This window comes from Hypanus sabinus, chromosome 12 (assembly GCF_030144855.1).
Source record: "Hypanus sabinus isolate sHypSab1 chromosome 12, sHypSab1.hap1, whole genome shotgun sequence".
NCBI lineage: Eukaryota > Metazoa > Chordata > Chondrichthyes > Myliobatiformes > Dasyatidae > Hypanus > Hypanus sabinus.
This window is the reverse complement of record NC_082717.1, coordinates 98,411,464-98,431,929: the sequence shown is the minus strand read 5'-3', so window position 1 is coordinate 98,431,929 and position 20,466 is coordinate 98,411,464. Positions and strand designations below refer to the sequence as shown.

At 45.5% G+C, this 20,466-nt stretch overlaps 1 protein-coding gene across 5 annotated transcripts in view; it reads left to right on the top strand.

Annotated features, from left to right (window-relative positions):
- LOC132403175 (solute carrier family 22 member 2-like) overlaps nt 1–20,232 on the top strand; it is a 43,369-nt gene extending 23,137 nt beyond the window's left edge. For 2 of the 5 annotated variants that reach the window (XM_059986533.1, XM_059986530.1), the window contains 4 exons: nt 6,587–6,695; nt 12,543–12,655; nt 15,733–15,832; nt 17,513–20,232. In XM_059986533.1, coding sequence (XP_059842516.1) covers nt 6,587–6,695; nt 12,543–12,655; nt 15,733–15,832; nt 17,513–17,600 — 410 coding nt within the window. In that variant the 3' untranslated portion in view covers nt 17,601–20,232. The remainder of the gene's footprint in view (nt 1–6,586; nt 6,696–12,542; nt 12,656–15,732; nt 15,833–17,512) is intronic. The other 3 variants (XM_059986531.1, XM_059986535.1, XM_059986534.1) reach the window with 3 other exon arrangements.
- Nucleotides 20,233–20,466: the final 234 nt, after the last annotated feature.

Below are 20,466 nucleotides of genomic sequence, written 5' to 3'. Positions count from 1 at the left end.
CTACACCCAGTGGCCACTTTATAATGTTCCTCCTGTACCTAATAAAGTCACCACTGCGTGTATATTCATTGTCTTCTGCTGTAGCCCATCTACTTCAAGGTTCAATATGTTGTGCATTCAAAAATGCTCTTCTGCACACCAGTGTAGTCATGTGTAGTCATTTGGTCTAAAGTCACCTTCCTGCCAGCTTGAACCAGTCTGACCTCTGACCTCTCCCATTAACAAGGCGTGTTTGCCCTCAGAACTGGTGCTCACTGGATATTTTAATGTTTTATTGCATCATTCTCTCTAAACTCCAGAGACTGTTGTGTGTGCAGTTTCTGAGATACTCAAACCATCCCGTCTGTCACCAGCAATCATTCCATGGTCAAAGACACTTAGATCACATTTCCACCCCATTCTCATGTTTGATCTGAACAACAAATGAATCTCTTGACCTTGTCTGCATGGTTTTATACATTGAAATACTACCATGTGATTGGCTGATTTGCATTAATGAGCTGGTGTACCTAATAAAGTGGCCATTGAGAGCAGAGTTACAGAGTACTACAGCACAGAAACTGGCCCTTTGGCCCATCTACTCCATGCTGGATGGTTATTCTGCCTGGTCCCATCTGACCACAGCCCTCCATACTCCTCTTATCCAATGTACTTATTCAGACTTCTCTTCAATGTTGCAGTTGAACCTGCACCTGCTCCGCTGGTAGCTCGTTCCACACTCTCACCACCCTCTGTGAAGAAGTCCCCCCTCAGATTCCTCCAAAACATTTCACCTTTCACCCTTATCCCATGACCTCTAGTTCTAGTCTCACCCAACCTCAGTGGAAAAAGCCTGCTTGCATTTACTGTATCTACAACCCTCATAACTTTGTACACCTCTAACCTCCTTTTATATTCCTTGTGTTTGGAAAATGTCATTCATCCTTTAATTCATCTCCAATACAAGTTCTGAAGAAGGGTCTTCAACATGAAACATTCACCGTTTCTCTCTCCACAGATGCTGCCTCACCTGCTGAGTGTTTCTAACCTCTTACATTGCAACTCTAATCTAAATTGTTACAATCTCATTTACTATGTTCCTTAATCTTGGAAGCAGCTCTCTAATATGGCGCCTTAGTCCTTTGGAAAACTGATTTATTTCTCGTTTTGGAAAGTGGCCAGTGAGTGAGTGGGCCAGTGAAGGAGTGGAGCTTTGAGGCTTTGACTCGAGAGGCTTCGACAAGAAGAGGCAGAGGACGAGCTTGTTCCCAGTTAGTCTTTACAATGCCTCCTGAGATGGTGATGTGCCTCTCCTGTGAGATGTGACAGTCTTGGGGGAACTCCCCTCTCCCACAGAGTCACATCTGCCAGAAGTGCATGCGGCTGGGCGATCTGGAAGACCGTGTGAGGAATCTGGAGCAGCAGTTGGATGACCTTCAACTCATAAGGGAGAATGAGGCAGTCATAGATGAGAGCTACGGGGAGGTAGTCACACCTAGGCTGCCGGAAGCAGGTCGTTGGGTGACAGAGGGGGGAAAGCGAAGGAGAGTAGACAGGTAGTGCAGAGCACCCCTGTAGCTATTCCCCTGAATAATAAGTTTACCGTCCTGAATGCTGTTGGCGAGGATGACCAACCAGGTGTGAGCCATGGTTGCAGGGCCTCTGGCACTGACCCTGTGGTGCAGAAGGGTGGGACGGAGAAGAGGAGAGCTGTTGTCATTGGAGACTGTATAGTCAGGGGAGCAGACAGGAGATTTTGTGGACGTGAAAAGGACACCCACATGGTTTGTAGCCTCCCGGGTACCAGGGTCCGGGATGTCTCCGACCCGGTGCATGACATCCTGGTACAAGAGGGAAAGCAACCAGAAGTCATGATACATGTTGATACCAATGACTTAGGAAGGAAGAGTAATGAGGTCCTGAAGTGTGAGTTTCAGGAACTAGGCAGAAGGCTGAAGAACAGGACCTCAAGGGTGGCGTTCTCAGGACTGCTGCCAGTGCTACGTGATAGTGATGGGAAGAATTGGAGAAGATGGCAGATGAATGTGTGGCTGAGGAGTTGGTGCAGGGCGCAGGGTTTTAGATTATTGGATCATTGGAATCTCTTCTGGGGAAGGTGGGACCTGTACAGATTGGATGGGTTGCACCTGAACTCGAAGGGGAGCACTATCCTTGCTGGTAGGTTTGCTAGCATGGTTTGGGAGGATTTAAACTAATTTGCAAGGGGGATGGGACCCGGAGCGAATGAGCAGTGAAAGAAGTGCATGGAGTAAAGCCAGATCTAACATATAGAGAGGCTTTGAGGAAAGAGCAGCTAAATAAAGGGTGTAAAGGTAGTAAGGTAGAAGGGCTAAAGTGTGTGTACTTCAATGCAAGAAGCATCAGGAACGAAGGTGATGAACTGAGAGCTTGGATACATACATAGAATTATGGTGTAGTAGCCAATAGGAGACTTGGCTGGCACCAGGTCAGGAATGGATTCTCAATATTCCTGGATTTCAATGCTTTAAAAGGGATAGAGAGGGGGGAAAAAGGGGAGGAGAGGTGGCATTATTGGTCAGGGATACTATTACAGCTGTAGAAAGGGTGGGTAATGTAGCAGGATCCTCTTTTGAGTCAGTATGGGTGGAGGTCAGGAACAGGAAGGGAGCAGTTACCAAATTGGGGGTATTCTATAGGCCCCTGGTAGCAGAAGAGATTCTGAGGAGCAGATTGGGAGGCAGATTTTGGAAAGGTGCAAAAATAACGGTTGTTATCATGGGTGACTGTAACTTTCCTAATATTGATTGGGACCTGATTAGTTCCAATGGTTTAGATGGGGCAGAGTTTGTTAAGTGTGTCCAGGATGGATTCCCGTCACAGTATGTTGACAGGCCATCTAGGGGGAATGCCACACTAGATCTAGTATTAGGTAACGAACCAGGTCAGGTCACAGATCTGTCAGTGGGTGAGCATCTGGGGGACAGTGACCACCGCTCCCTGGTCCTTTATCATTATCATGGAAAAGGATAGAATCAGAGAGGACAGGAAAATTTTTAATTAGGAAAGGGCAAATTATGAGACTATAAGGCTAGAACTTGCTGGTGTGAATTGGGATGATGTTTTTGCAGTGAAATGTACTATGGACATGTGGTTGATGTTTAGGGATCTCTTGCAGGATGTTAGGGATAAATTTGTCCCGATGAGGAAGATAAAGAACGGTAGGGTGAAGGAACCATGGTGACAAGTGAGGTGGAAAATCTAGTCAAGTGGAAGAAGATAGCGTACATGAGGTTTAGGAAGCAAGGATCAGTTGGGTCGATTGAGGAATATAGGGTAGCAAGAAAGGAGCTTAAGAAGGGGCTGAGGAGAGCAAGAAGGGGGCATGAAAAGTCCTTGGCGAGTAGGGTAAAGGAAAACCCCAAGGAATTCTTCAATTATGTGAAGAACAAAAGGATGACAGGAGTGAAGGTAGGACCAATTAGAGATAAAGTTTGAAAGATGTGCCTGGAGGCTGTGGAAGTGAGCGAGGTCCTCAATGAATACTTCTCTTCGGTGTTCACCAATGAGAGGGAACTTGATGACGGTGAGAACAATATGAGTGAGGTTGATGTTCTGGAGCATATTGATATTAAGGGAGAGGAGGTGTTGAAGTTTTTAAAATATATTAGGATGGATAAGTACCCAGGGCCTGATGGAATATTCCCCAGGCTGCTCCATGAGGGGAGGGAAGAGATTGCTAAGCCTCTGGCTAGGATCTTTTTGTCCTTGTTGTCCACAGGAATGGTACTGGTGGATTGGAGGGAGGTGAATGTTGTCCCCTTGTTCAAAAAATTAGTAGGGTTAGTCTGGGTAATTATAGATCAGTGAGCCTTACATCTCTGGTGGGAAAGCTGATGGAAAAGATTCTTAGAGATAGGATCTATGAGCATTTAGAGAATCATGGTCTGATCAGGGACTGTCAGTATGGCTTTGTGAAGGGCAGGTCATGTCTAACAAGCCTGATAGAGTTCTTTGAGGAGGTGACCAGGCATATAGATGAGGGTACTGCGGTGGATATGATCTACATGGATTTTAGTAAGGCATTTGACAAGGTTCCACACAGTAGGCTTATTCAGAAAATTAGAAGTAAAGGGATCCAGGGAGGTTTGGCCAGGTGGATTCAGAATTGGCTTGCCTGCAGAAAGCAGAGTGTCGTGGTGGAGGGAGTACATTCAGATTGGAGGGTTGTGATTAGTGGTGTCCCACAAGGATCTGTTCTGGGACCTCTACTTTTCGTGATTTTTATTAACGACCTGGGTGTGGGGGTAGAAGGGTGGGTTGGCAAGTTTGCATACGACGCAAAGGCTGGTGGTGTTGTAGATAGTGTAGAGGATTGTTGAAGATTGCAGAGAGACATTGATAGGATGCAGAATTGGGCTGAGAAGTGGCAGATGGAGTTCAACCCGAAGAAGTGTGAGGTGGTACACTTTGGAAGGACAAACTCCAAGGCAGAGTACAAAGTAAATGGCAGGATACTTGGTAGTGTGGAGGAGCAGAGGGATCTGGGTGTACATGTCCACAGATCCCTGGAAGTTGTCTCACAAGTAGATAGAGTAGTTAAGAAAACTTATGGAGTGTTAGCTTTCATAAGTCGAGGGATAGAATTTAAGAGTCGTGAGGTAATGATGCAGCTCTATAAAACTCTGGTTAGGCCACACTTGGAGTACTGTGTCCAGTTCTGGTCACCTCACTATAGGAAGGATGTGGAAGCATTGGAAAGGGTACAGAGGAGATTTACCAGGATGCTGTCTGATTTAGAGAGTATGCATTATGATCAGAGATTAAGGGAGCTGGGGCTTTACTCTTTGGAGAGAAGGAGGATGACAGGAGACATGATAGAGGTATACAAGATATTAAGAGGAATAGATAGAGTGGACAGCCAATGCCTCTTACCCAGGGCACCAATGCTCAGTACAAGAGGACATGGCCTTAAGGTAAGGGGTGGGAAGTTCAAGGGGGATATTAGAGGAAGGTTTTTTACTCAGAGAGTGGTTGGTACATGGAATGCACTGCCTGAGTCAGTGGTGGAGCCAGATACACTAGTGAAATTTAAGAGACTACTAGATAGGTATATGGAGGAAATTAAGGTGGGGGTTATATGGGAGGCAGGGTTTAAGGGTCAGTACAACATTGTGGGCTGAAGGGCCTGTACTGTGCTGTACTATTCTATATTATGTACAATTTGTACAATTATATAGGGCAATGATGAAACTGGCTCTGTAGAACTGTGCATGGAATTGGTCTTATTATTTAAGGACAGATATTGATGAACTGGAAGGAATGTAGAGAAGGTTTACTGGAACAACTGTTGGAATGAGGCTTGGACTTTCTGAGGAAAGTTTGAACAACATAGGTAAAGTCTAAGTTGAGTTTATTGTCATCTATGCAGGTAGACAAATGTACAGGTGGAATGAAAAAGTTACCCGGAGCAGCTTCAGTGGCACATAGCATCAGATACACAACACTGTCAAAAAAACATGAATTAGCATAAATTAAAGAGCCCCAAAACTCAATTGTAGTGAGAAGTTGTTAAAGTGATCATAGTTTTACAATGCTCAGGTAATGATTAGAGTTTTGCAAGTTGGTTCAAAAACCAAATGGTTGAAGGGAATTAGCTGTCATCGGCCTAATGGTGCGGGACTTAAAGTTTCTGTATCTCCTTCCGGAAAGCAGAGGTGAGATGTCATGGTCGGGATGGCGGTGATCTTTGATGATAAATGCCTCTTTCTTGAGGCACTGCCTCCGGTAGAGAGTCCTGGTAGTGGGGAGGGGTGTGCCATAATGTATTGGCTGACTCCACGACTCTCTTCAGCTTCTTATGGTCTTGCACATGGGAATTGCTGTACCAGGCCACGATGTAGCTGCTTTCAACAGAACAGCTGCAGACAAGCCAAACCTCCTTAACCTTCTAAGAAAACAAAGACACTGGTGCATCTTCCTTATGGTTGCATCTCAGGACAGGTCATCCAACATGTGAATGCCCAGAAATTTATAGCTGCTGACCCTCTTCTCCAATGATCTCCATGCAGATTGGTGTATATGTGTCCTCTTTTTCCTTCCTGAAGTCAGGAATCAACTCTTTAATGTGGGATTGCACCTCTGGAAGTGTGAGAGGAGGCTTGCTTGAAACATAATAAATCCTGTGGGGTCTTGACATGGTGGATGTGGAGAGGAAGGTTTCCTCTGCTGGAGTATCTGGATCTAGGCATCACAGTAGTTGTGCATATAAGATGGAGGTCAGATGAAAGGTTTTTCTCTCTGACGATTGTGAGGCTTTGATACACTCTTCCACAACAGGCTTTGGAAGCAGAGGTATGAAAATCATTGTAGATGGATTCTTGACAAGCACGAGGGTGAAAGGTTGCCATCGGCAACAAAGGACTCTGATTCATAACTATCATGCTTCCTTTAGGAAAAAGCTCCTGGATTTCTTTCAGTTTGTCAGATGTGTGCTCATTATTACAGCTCATCTCATAAAAGGAGCTTTAGTCTTGTGAGGGAAAGTCCAAACGGAGCTGATGATATTCTGAAATTTCCTCAGAAGCCGTGACAATTTGTAAGGTGCACACATTTCTTTTCATTGTAGATGTCTTATGGCTGAAAACTGTCGTTGCATTCTTGGGGAGGCTGGGAATAACTGTTACCATGGAAATGGTGTGCTTTGTAAACATGGAGCTGTACCCAACATACTTACGGTAAGAACCAAGGATTTAACTATTGCAGATGCTTCAAGTTGGCAACACTGAACAGAAAATGCTAGAAATATTCAGCAGGCCAGGCAGCAACTGTCGAGAGAGAAACAGGAACTTTGTGTTTCAGGTTGAAAATCTTTTACTCAAGTAGGGAAGATTTTCCTGAGAACGTTTCCAACATTCTGGAGTGGTTGATCACAGCTCACTTAAGCTCAGATTGAGCTGGCCATCTGTACTGGTCACTCTCTGGCAATACGTAAGATCATTATCATCTCTTGGTTTAAATCACCAAAATTGTGCTGAACAAAAGTTATGAAATTATTATAGAAGTGGCACCAGTAAGATTTTAAAAGGTCACAATATTTTCTAGTGGGAAGTGTTAGAATACACTTAGTGGCCACTTTAATAGGTACCTCCTGTACCATTCTCTTCAAACTCGAGATGCAGGGGCTCCCAACCATTTTTATGCCATGGACCCTTACCATTAGCTGAGGGGTCTAAAGACAGGAAAATCCCAGGAAATCAGCAGTTTCTGAGTTACTGAAATCAGCTCGTCTGATAACAACTATCATTCCTCAGTTAAAGTCACTTAGATCACATTTCTTCCTCATTCTGATTTTTGATCTAAACAACAGCTGAACCTCTTGACCATGTCTGCATGCTTTTGTGTATTGGGGTGCTGCTACACAATTGGCTAAATAGATATTTGAATTAGCAAGCAACTGTACAGGTGTACCTAATAAAGTGGCCAGTCATGTGATGGAATATTTCCCATTGGGAACCGGTGGATTATTCCCATAGAAATCGAGGCAATGTTTCCTTGGGGAGTTGATGGAATGTTTCCCTGTAGGATTTGATTGAGGAATTACTGGAATATTGCAATTGGGAGCCTTCTACGGGTCTGTTTGTAAATCCAGTTTCCCCAACACTTTCATACAGCACTGCAGCTGGAGTGGAGGTCCCAGACACTGGTGAAATGCAGACCAAGTGAAGGAAAAAAGACTGTGTGAAGGAGGAGTGGAGAGAGGGCTGGAATGTAGAGATCATTTTGAAGCTCAGGGCGTTGGGGTGGTGCTGGGAGCCAGGTGGAGACATATGGGGCGCTGTTTGGATGTCGAGAGCTTGATCAGGGCTGGAGGAGACTAAGGGTGGGTTCCGGAGATCACTGCTTTCTGGGTGGGATGGAAGTTAGATCTTCAACAGTCCCAGGTCAGAGATAGAGTTGGTCCTGGTTCATGCCTTTATGGTCATCGGCTATTTGTCAACATGGGCAGCCTCTTTGTCCCAGGCCGCTGCCACACAAGACTGAAGGGAAGAGACTACAGTTCACACACACAAAGTGCTGGAGGAACTTAGTATTCCTCTCTATTTATGCTGTCTTCTATACTGAGTTCCTCCAGCATTTTGTGTGTGTTTCTCTGGATTTCCAGCATCTACCGAACCTCTTGTTTTTATGAACTACAGTTCACTACTGCAGTATGGAAGGGTTGTGTACGTAAAAACTATCTCTTTAACAATTTACTGTTGACAAAATATTTTGTTTCTCATCGGTTATCTTTTTCTCATATAAATTCCATAAGAGTTACAGAAAATGAAGAATTTACAAGAGGCAGAGATAGGATAAAGATGTCACATACTGGAGATATTCATTTAACGAGAGAGGAGGAATGTTTAAAGGAGGTATAAGTTGCAGGTGTGTGCCTGAAATGGGTTACCAGTGATGGTGATGGTGGAGGCATCGACATAGAGGCTGGGATACAGACACAAGGAATACACAGGGAATGGAGGGGTATTGACCACATAAGTCAGTGGAGCTTTGCTTGAATTTGGCAACACAAGACAGACTGCAGGTGCTGGAAATCTGGAGCAACGCACAGAAAGTGCTGGAGGAACTCAGCAGGTCAGACAGCATCTAAGGAGGGAAATGGACAGTCAACATTTCAGCTCAAGACCCTTCGCCTGAACTGGCAAGCAAAATCATTGAGTTCCTCCACCGTTTTTGTGTGCTGCTCTAAGTTGACTTGGCATCAGGTTTGGAGCAGACATCATGAACCAAAGGGCCTGCTCCTTTGCCCTATATAGTGAACTTTTATTGCATGTCTCAAATGTTCTGGTGGTAATTTATGAATTCTGTTAGGCTGATTTTCTGTACACTTTACAAATAGGGTGTCACTGCTAAGTATAGCAGAATATGTCATTAACTGGTGATTAAGCACAAGCCTCTCCTCACTCGCTCTAAACTAGACAGCAGAGTCATTATCACAAAATGCTGGTGGAACGCAGCAGGACAAAGGGTCTCGGCCCGAAACATCGACAGCGCCTCTCTCTCTATAAATGCTGCCTGGCCTGCTGCGTTCCACCAGCATTTTGTGTGTGTTGCTTGAATTTCCAGCATCTGCAGATTTTCTCGTGTTAGCAGAGTTATTATTTTGTGGTTTGCCAGCTTGCTTTCTTGGGGTGGCACAGAAGCGTTGTGGTTTGCACAACGCCTTACGGAACCAACAACTCCGTCTTCATTTTCCGCTGCTGCCCGTAAAGAGTTTGTACGTTCTCTCTGTGATCATGTGGGTTTTCTCTGGTTTCCTCCCACCGTCCAAAGCCACACTGGTTGGTAGGTGAATTGGTCATTGTAAATTGTCCCGTGATTGGGTGATTGGGGGGTTGCTGGGCAGGGCAGCTCGAAGGACTGGAAAAGCCTCCTCTGTGCTGTATCTCAGTAAATAAATAAACAACTGCAGCAAAAAGCTGCCAGTCCAGAGCTAACATGGGACACTCAGCAGGCCAGGCAGCGTCTGTGGAGAGAGTCCAGAGATTTGGTCCAGGGTTTTTCATCAGCACGGGGAACGTGTTAAGCTGCAGAGACAGGCAGGTTACTTCGAGGGCTTCATGCAGGAGAACCATATCTCCTTCATTAAGTTTAAAGTAAAATTTATTATCAGAGTACATGCACGTCACCACATCCAAACCTGAGCTAATTTTTCTTTTACTGTGGGCATACTTAACAAATCTATAGAACAGTAACTTTAAACAGGATCTGTAAACTGTAAACATCTGGAACTGTAAACTGTGCGAATGCAGATAGTAAATAAATAGCAATAAATAATGAACATGAAATAACAAGATAAAATAATCCTTATATGAATGTAGTTATCCCCTTTTATTCAAAGAACCTGATGGTTGAGGGGTAGTAACTGTTTTTGAACCTGGTGGTGCAAGTCCTGAGGCTCCTGTACCTTCTACCTGATGGCAGCAGCGAGAAAAGATCATGGCCAGGGTGGTGAGAACCTTTGATAATGGATACTGCTTTTCTCTGACAACTTTTCATGTAGATGTGCTCAATGGTTGGGAGGGTTTTACCCATGATGTACTGGACTGAATCCATTACTTTTTGTAGGATTTTCCACTCAAGGGCTCCACTAATACACACTTCCCACCAGAAGTTTGCCAAGGTTTTTGATGGCATGTCAAATCTCCGCAGGCCCCTGAGACACTGCCGTGCTTCCTTTGCAATTATATCTATATGACAACCAAAAAGGCTCGGCAAAGGTTGTACTTCGTGCAACAATTGGCAAAATTCCATCTTCCCCAGAACATCCTGGTGGAATTCTACACTGCCATCATAGAGAGTATCCTCACATCCGCCATTACTGTTCGGATGATACATCTACAGTGAACTGTCAGGTCAGCCAGAAAGCTCATTGGCTGGAGTCTACTAACACCACAGAATTTGTACATGGGCAGGACACCCACCCTGCAAACTGCCTTTTCCAAAAGCTCCCTTCCAGGCTATTAAAACAAAAACTTCACACTATCTTAAAAAGATTCTTCCTTTAGGTAGTTTATCTGATCAGCCATTTTAACTGGCCGCACCCCACCCCCTCTATCACTGCACTGCACTGTAAACACATTAAACCACTTTTATTATGCATATTTCATTCCATATTTGTACTTTAACCTCTAACTTTTTATATAATTCTTTATCATCATTGAATGTTGTTTTTTATTGCTTGTCATGCCAACACACCACAGCAAATTCCTAATACATGCAGTATAAATGTGCAAAAGTCTTAGGCACATGTAAAAAACTTCTGTAAAGGGGAGATGCTTTCAAAAATAATGAACTGTTTCTTAATATAAAAAAATTACCATAAAGAGCAGTAAACAGTGAAAAAGCCAAATCAAATCAATATTTGGTGTGACCATCCTTTGTCTTTAAAGCAGCAACAATTCTCTTAGGTACATTGTCACACAGTTTTGTAAGAAAATCGGCTGGTAGGTTGTTCCGAGCACCTTGGAGAACTTGCCACAATTCTTTGGCAGACATTGGCTGTCTTGTTTATTTCCCTCTCTCCAGGTAATCCTAGACAGTCTTGATAATGTCGAGATCAGGGTTCTGTGGAGGCTATACCATCTGAAATGGTAAAATCTAGGGTGCCCAAGACTTTTGCACAATACCTTATCTGGCGAATCAAGTTGAATAATGTTAGAGAGAACAGAGGGGGATGCTTAAGTGATGGACGCAGACCAAAGGTATCAAGGTAACAAAGACTGAGAGCTAGGTTCAGAAAGAAAAAAAACAATTAAAATCCTGTCAGTAATTCTCCACCACACATCAGTGTGGAGAGTATCCGGGCACTGTAACTACAGACTGTGCAACACTGGGGTCCTCTCTCCTTGTTTATTCCCTTCATTCAAGGACCCTGACGCTGCCTCTAGGTGAAGCAATGATTCACTTGTATTTTTTTCACTCTAGAGTATCCCATTCGGTGCTCAGAGTGTGGTATCCTCTACGCTAGAGAAACCACCACTGATCACAAGCAGAACAGCTGAGCTCAGGATGAAGGGTCAGCTTTATTCACCACCCGCATTTGCATGCAACAGGAATTTGCATGGTCAGGGGGTAACATGCAACATAAAGCAACATTCAACAATTACAAAGAATAAAGAATAAAATGAACAGTGAAGTTAGAAGTTAAAGTGTGGATATGGAATAAAATGTGCAAATTGGCTGGTGGTGTATGGCATCCACATCGGTCTTTTGAGGCGAGTGGTCCTGGATCTGAATCCGGCCAGCTCCTTGTCCACATTCCATCCAGGCTGGCTTGAGCATCTAACTAGCAACTTGACCTCATAAAACAAGGACAAAAATGATAAAGAAACAGCAAGGCTACTGCCCGATGCACCACAAGGTGCGGAAAGGAAGAACCAAGAGCAAATACATAAAATCCCAGCGTGCATTTACAATGTGAACAGTATTATAAAAGGTGGTTTAAAGTGTTTACAATGCAGTGCAGTGATTGAGGTAATAGATAGAGGGGGCTGGGGTGGACAAACTAGAAAGGTTGATCAGATTAACTGGCTGGGGAAGAAACTTTTAAGATAGTGTGAAGTTTTTGTTTTACTATCCCTCTGGTGCTTTCTGGAAGGGAACTTTTGGAAAAGGCAGTTTGCATGGTAGGCCATGTCCGCAATGGTTTTCCTGCCCGCTTCTTTGCCCTGGACACATACAAGTGGTGATGGGAGACTGTAACCAGCGACCTTTTCTGCTGACCTGAGAGCTGGCTGTAGTTTTCATAAGGATGCTGCACCAAACCAGGTGGTAATGGCTGATGTGAGGATGCTCTCTGTGGTGGCAGTGTGGGGAAGATAGAGAAGAGGGCACAGTTCACGTTCCTCACCCCAGTCCATAAGCCACATCTGGAGGTACGCGATGTGTGAGCAACAGATGAGGATAAGGCTGGTACTCGGACATCTCATGCTGGTAGTGAAGGAAATGTTGACTGGTGGGGGTTTTGGGAGGCTGGGAGAGCTGCTGGCAAGGAGGGGAGTGAGAGTTTGTTTTTGTGGCAGGAGCTTCGCTGTGTCGTTCTGTGCGTCGCTGTCTGACTTTGGCGGGGTACTCTCTCCCTTCGTCGTCTTCAGGCTGTCTGCTCTCTGGCGGAGAATGCCCCTCGTGGTTTTCGGTGAGTACGCAGCAGTTGAGGTCAGCCCTTGCAGAAAGTGTGCCCTCACACCTGCAGAAACCTTCCCACCAATACTCCCTGCGGAGATTTATCAACCTATCTTGGTTCTTCTGTCCAAACGACAGAAAGCTGAAAGAGTAACTGATCTCTGATCTCCTGATGCCCCATGTATCACATGGAATGACAGGAGTTTAAATACCTGTGTGTGTATGTGTAAGACAATAAGGCCAAAATTAGGCCATTCTGCCTGTCAAGTCTGCACCAGCATTCCAACGTGATTGGTTTATTAATCCCCTCAACCCCATTCTCCTGCCTTCTCCCCATAACCTTTGAAACACTTACTAATCAAGAACATATCAATCTACACTTTAAATATACCCAATAACCTGGCCTCCTTAGCTGTCTGTGACAATGGATTCCATGGATTCACCACCGTCTGACTAAAGAAATTCCTCTTCACCTCTGTTCTAAAGGGACAGTCCTTGTATTCCGAGGCTGTGCTCTCCGGTCCTAGACTCTCCCCACTGCAGGAAGCGTTCCCTCCATTCTCCTAATATGTCTAGTCATTCTGCAGATTCCCTACTTCCTCAACACTACCTGCCCCTCCACCTATCTTCGTATCCTCTGAAAACTTGGGTTCAAAGCCATCAATTCCATTATCCAAATCACTGAGCACTAGTCACCAGTAGCACAAGGAAAGGCCTCCTTGATAGCCATTCTTTGGCTCCTGCCATCAGTCAATCTTCTGTCCATGCTAGTATCTTTCCTGTTATCCCATGGGGTCTTGTTTAGCAGCCTCATGTCTGGCACCTTGTCCTTTCGAAAATCCAGGTGGACAACATCCACTGACTCTCCTTTGTTTATCCTGCCTGTAGTTCCTCAAGGAATTCCAGCAGATTTGTCAGGTAAGGTTTCCCCTTCAGAAAACCATGCTGACTTCGGCCTACTTGATCACTGAGTCATAGAAAAGTACAGCATAGAAACAGGCCCTTTGACCCATCTAGTTCATGCCAAACCATTTTAAACTGCCTAGTTCCAGTGAACCTGCACCTGCACCATAGCCCTCCATATCCCTCCCATCTACGTACCTATCCAAATTTCTTTGAAATGTTGAAATCAAGCTCTCATGCACTGTTTGTGCTGTCAGTTCATTCTACACCCTCATGGCCCTCTGAGTGTAGAAGTTTTCCTTCATGTTGCCCTTAAACATTTCGTCTTTCACCCAGTAGACTCAGTAGAAAAAGCCTGCTTGCATTTACTCTATTTATACCACTTATAAATTTGTGTACCTCAGTCAAATCTCCCCTCAATCTTACATGTTTCAAGGAATAAAGTCCAACTTATTCCTTATAACTCGGGTCCTCCTGTCCCAGCAACATCCTTGTAAATTTTCTCTGTTCTCTTTCAGTCTTATTTACTTTTTTCCTGTAGGTAGGTGACCAAAACTGCACACAATACAAATTAGGCCTCACCATTGTTTTTTACAACTTCAACATAACATTCCATCTCCTGTACAACCCCATCTACCTGTTCCAATGTGCCCAAAGTTTTCCTTACAACCCTATTTACCTGTGCTGTCACTTTCAATGAATTATGTTCCAGGATCCCATTGTTCTACCACAGTCCTCAGTGCCCTACCATTCACGCTATAAGACCTACCCCGGTTGGACCTACTGAAGTGCAAAACCTCGCACTTGTCTGCATTAAATTCCATCTCCCATTTTTCAGCCCATTTTCCCAGCTGGTCTGGATCTTGCTGCAAGCTCCGATAATCTTCCTCGCTGAGCACTACACCCCCAAACTAGGCGTCATCTGCAAATTTGCTGATCCAGTTAACCACATTATCATCCAGTTCACTGCTACAGATTACAACAGACCCAGCACCGATCTCAATGGCACTCCACTAGCCACAGGCCTTCGGTCAGAGAGGCAACCATATACGAACAGCCTCTGACCTCTCCCACAAAACCAATGTCTAATCCAATTTACTATCTCATCTTGAAGGCTAAGTGACTGAACCTTACTGACCAGCCTTCCATGTGGGACCTTGTCAAGTGCTCGGCAAAAGTCCATGTAGCCAATATCCAATGCCTTGCCTTCATCAATCTTCTTGGTAACTTCCTCACAAAACTCTGAGCTTGGTTAGACATGACTTATCACGCACAAAGCCATGCTGATCATTCCTAATCAGTCCCTGTCTATCCAGACTCTCATATATCTGGTCTTTCAGAATACCTTCTAATAGTTTTCCCACTACTGATGTCAGGCTCACCGGCCTGTAATTCTATGGTTTATTTTTAGAGCCTTTCTTAAAGAGCGGAACAACATTATCTATCCTCCAATCCAACGGTATCTCACCTGTCGCTAAGGACGCTGCAAGTTCTGCACTTGCCTTCCACAGGGTCTGAGTGAACACCTTGTCAGGCCCTGCGGATTTATCCACTCAAGACAGCAATCTGTAATTTTATATGGTTCATGACCTCACTGCTGCTTTGCCTTGCTTCTACAGACTCTGTGCCTGCCCCCCAATTAAATACAGATGCAAAAAATCCATTTAAAATCTCCCCCATCTCTTTTGGCTCGACACATAGATTACCATTCTGATTTTCCAGAGGACCAATTTTGTCCCTTGCAAACGTTTTGCTCTTTACGTATCTATAGAATTCCTTAGGATTCTCCTTCACCTTGTCTGCTAGAGTAACCTCATGCATTCTTTTAACATTCCTGATTTCTTTCTGAAGTGTTCTCTTACATTTCTTATAATCCATTAGTACCTCTTTTGTTCCTACCTGCCTATACCTGCTATGTACCTCCTTTTTTTTTTAACCAAGGAGGTACATTGCAAACCAACGTTCCCTAAACCCATTATCTTTTTCCTTTTGGAATGACAGGCACATTCCTCAGGGACTGCTCTTTTACTCGTCTTGTTGCCCCCATAACTCACTCTCCAATGTTGGGGTGTGTCCACAGCTTTCTGCAGCTTTAAGTGCATCATTTCATGAAAATGTCCAATTATAATGAGCTCAATGTGAGATTGACTTTCACCACCCTTTCCATGTCCTGTTTGTCCATCCCAGGGGTATTTGGTCTGGTTTCTGGAGGTCTGGTGCTTCTCCTGCCTGAGACAAAGGGATTGAGTTTACCTGACACTATTGAGAAGATTGAAAACATCAACTGGTGAGTGGCTACTGGTGAATATCCCAGCACACGGGCGATGATAGAGTCACAACAAAACAAGGGCAAGAGGGTAGGCCAGTTGGCCTCTCTGGCCTGCCCTCTATTCAATGTGGTCATGACTGATCTGCCTCAGACATCACCTCCCTTTCTGTGTCCTTTCCTCGTGTGCCTCATTTCCACAGGTTGTTAGAGATTCATCCATTTCCACTCACCACTCAGCTTCCACAACCAGATGCAGACAACTCCAGAGCTTTACACCCATTGTTCCTGCTGATTGATCTCCCTTGTAATTGGCATGTGCGTGTAGTTGGGTGGTCAGTGTGTAAGTTTAAATGGATGGAGGGAGTTTTCGGTGTAGATGGCTGATAGGTGTATGGGTGTAGAAGATTGGTGAGAGTGTGGGTGTGGTTGGGAGATGGGGTTGTGGGTGTAGTTGGCTGTGGTTGTGTGAATGTAGTTGGGTGATGGAGGTGTGGGTGCAGTTGGGAGATGGAGGTGTGGGTGTAGTTGGGAGATGGAGGTGTGGGTGTAGTTGGGTAGTGGGGGTGTGGGTGTAGTTGGGAGATGGAGGTGTGGGTGTAGTTGGGTAGTGGGGGTGTGGGTGTAGTTGGGTGGTGGGGGTGTGGGTGTAGTTGGGTGATGGAGGTGTGGGTGTAGTTGGGTAGTGGGGGTGTGGGTGTAGTTGGGTGATGGGGGTGTGGGTGTGGGTGTGGTTGGATGGTGTGGGCGTGGGTGTAGTAGTTGGGTGATGGAGGTGTGGGTGTAGTTAGGTGGTGGGGGTGTGGGTGTAGTTGGGTGATGGGGGTGTGGGTGTGGGTGTGGTTGGATGGTGTGGGCGTGGGTGTAGTAGTTGGGTGATGGAGGTGTGGGTGTAGCTGTGTGGTGGGGGTGTGGATGTAGTTGGGTGATGGGGTGTGGGTGTAGTTGGGTGGTGAGTATGTGGGGGTGTGGGTGTAGTTGGGTGGTGGGGGTGTGGGTATGGTTGTGTTGTGGGGGTGTGGGTGTAGTTGGGTGGTGAGGGTGTGGGTATGGTTGTGCAGTGGGGGTGTGGGTGTATTGGGAGATGGAGGTGTGGGTGTGGTTGTGTAGTGGGGGTGTGGGTGTATTTGGGTGGTGAGAATGAGGGTGTGGTTGTGTAGTGGGGGTGTGGGTGGAGTTGGGTGGTGGGGGTGTGGGTGTGGTTGTGTAGTGGGGGTGTGGGTGTAGTTGGGAGATGGAGGCGTGGGGTTAGTTGGGTGATGGAGATGTGTATTTCCTCTTTGCCATCTGACTATCTCAGCATCTTAGTTCCCCGACCTTCCAATCTACCTCACTGTGACTTTTGGACATGATATATTTCTCTTCACTACACTTTGTACATTCTTCACTGTGTCTTTGCTTTTACTCCCACAAGGTACTTGCATGTGGCATGACCTGTCTGGGTGTCTCGCGCACAAATGTTTTTTTATTGCGTCTTGGTGCAAGTGATAACAATAAATCTATGCTTCGTCAGGTTGGGGTCTGGAAATCACCCTTGAGACTGGTTGAGGCAGAATGTCACCCCTCCCTCCCCCCACACACACACAGAACACACATTGAAACAACACTGGAAGAGCCATGAGTTGCAGTAGTTTCCTCCTTCCGTGACATGAAGCCATGCATGTTCACAATTCTGTGACGATTATTTTCTTGCTCCATCAGGTGGAAGCAAAATACTTCAGAAAGAACCTACCAGAAAGTTGTTCTTCGTTCAACAACACCAACACATGGTGCCGACAGCAGTTCGTGAATAGATTAACTTCAAGCACTAATGTCAGGTTCATATTTCTCTCTGTATTGTGTCATTAGGATGGTGGAGTGGAGATATGTCTCTAACCGAAGGAGGTGTAAGGTGCTCCTTCCTTCCACTAGCCTGCAGACCACCCTTGGGAAAGGTGTAGCACCTGCTTAGCCCCCCAATCAGGGTCATGTGAAGCTATGGGAGGAGGTGGTGGATGGTCGTATGAACAGCCAGTATGGATCACCAGGCCTGGTTATGTGACCACTGATGTGAGGCAGACAGTCTGTGAAGAGTATTGATAATGGCTGGGGTCACCCATCAGAAGAAGGCAATGGCAAACCACTTCTGTAGAAAAATTTGTTAAGACCATGATCATCCATGTCAAATAACTCATACATGCTCATAAATAATGAGCAACTGTGTCACATTCCAAGTTATATGGGCTCTGATAAAGTAGTTAGGAGCTAATTTGCACTCGCTGGAGGTCTGGGGTGGTTAAACACAGGCTGACTTTAATCTTTAGAAGATCCAAATAAGCAGGTTTGTTTAAGTGGTGAATCATTACTCCAAATGAAGGCAAGATGTGAGTAGGTTTAGTGATAGATTGAAATTGTATGGCCTATGCACTTTCAAAAGGGAATTGGACAAGGGTAAAAGTCACAGGGCTATTGACACAGAGTGGAGCAATGCAGTGAATTGGATTCAACAAGGGTAGGAAACACCAAACGAGAGCAAGTGGAGACCTCGGGCCTGTGTCAGGGAGGATGAATTGCCAGGGTACAGAGAAATAGCCATTGGTGGGGTTGCTCACCTATATCTGTATGGGATAAGAGAACAGCATATTGGTAAAACGGCCATCAGAGACATTGGTTCAATCCTGAGCTCGGCTGCTATCTGGATTTCCTCCGGGTGCTCTGGGTTTCCTCTGACTACCCAGGGCTGAGGATTCACGGGTGAGTTGGCTGCAGTAAATTGTCTCTAGTCTGTGAGTGGATGGAGGAATCTGGGAGGAATTTCTGTCAATTGGGGGGAGAATAAAGAGGGATTGATGTAAATGCACTCCTCCAAATAACCCAGCTCCTCTGCCCCGACAACTCTAAGACTCGGCTTCAGAAGGTGATGATAACTCAATCATCCATAAGTCTAACCACTGATCTTCATACTTCAGGAGACTTTGCAAACGAGAATATACCTGTTAACTAGACAGATGGAATGAATCATAATTTTATGCATCAGTTAAGTCAGATGTAATTAAAGTTTGCTGTAAATGTATCCAAGTGTTTACTGCTGTTTGCAGAATAATGGTAAAGATGTTAGTTGTGATGTTAAAGGGGACAGAGTGCTTGTGGGATCCTCACAAACAAGAGGGGTATAGTGTCCAAAACATCAGACGGGATGGTGTCTGTGTGTTAGGATATTCCCAGCAAACCCCTACATCCAAAGATCTGAAAGTAATGTGAAATTCATTAGCCGTCCCAAACCAGTATTGATGCACTCCTCTCATGTGACCCCAGTTTGATTTGGGAGCAGTGGATATTACAGAAACAAAATTCCTCGCAGCTCTGACCTCAGGAAGTGGCCCCAAAGTTACAACCCCCAGATTTAGTTAGCTTTTAGTTTATTTTAGGAATGGTTTTGGGGTCAGAGAAGGGAGTTAGAAGTCAGGTCGGGGTTTAGGGGAATTGGAGGATGGGGCAGAGTCTAGGCCTGAGCTTCTGCTCTGTGTTTGAAGTCCAGTAGCTGACCAGAATTCGTTGTGGCAGTCCTTCGAGGTTGAGGATGATGGTCTTTATTCCGTTTCCACAGAGCCAAGACGCCTATGTGTGTATTTGTTTAACGTGTACTTCATGTTGCACTCCAAGAAGCACACGATACTTCACAAATCAACCAAGTGATTCCAATGGCATGGAAACCACGACGATTGGAGCTGATGGATTTGTTGTGGCCTTCATCCGCCTTCACAGCCGTTGAATTCGTAGTAACTTCATCCGCCTGTTCCTCCGTTGAGGTCTTGGTTGGATTGTTCTTTGTCAGGTACCTCACCCTCAACCTTACCGCCATGGGTGACCCTACCAGAAGCATAGCTCCAGACGGCATTGCTCTCGGGATCTCAGGACCACACAAGCTTCTCCACCACGACAAGGTGACAATCCATGGAGAAGTGACCAGAGTTACAGGTCTGGCATTCAGGGTCTCTTCAACAGGTCTGATGATTGAGGCCTGGAGTTCAGGCTATCATATATATCTGAGAGTCCTGGGTCAAGACTGAAGATTGATGGCTAAAGGTCAATTGGAGGACTGGATCGAAGCCTGTAGGTCAGTTGGAAGTCCAGTAGTCAAGGCCTGATGGCTGGAGCCTGGGCCTGGGAACCTCTGCCAGTCCACTGGGGAATGTCCAATGTCTGTGAGTGTACTGGTGCACTGAGCCTGGAGGCTGAAGACTGTGATAGATGGTCATGTATGTATGTTGGTGGGAGGCAGGAGGAACGGGGCTTTGTCGCTTGTTGTGTTCTGTGTTGTTCTGTCAAGCATTGTGGGCCTGTTACATCACCATAATGTGCAATGACACGTGCGGGGAGTGTTGGCTGTTCATGCAGATGATGCAATGTAGGTGTGATAAATAAATCTGAATCTGACTCTCTACCAGCCCCTGGGGAGTGCTGTTACCGAATGATTGCATACTACTGTGACAGAGCGGAATGCTAGAGTCCTCCCAGGGAGGAGGGAAGTGGCAGAGGAACCTGCCCAGGCTGCAGAAGGACTGTGTGGACAGGAGGCAACTTCCCCATGCAAAGGGCCAGACTCTGAATGCCTTCTGCAAATGTCAGCACTTTGGGATCCCCATACTTCAGCCAAGCAACCCCTCAGGTAAAAA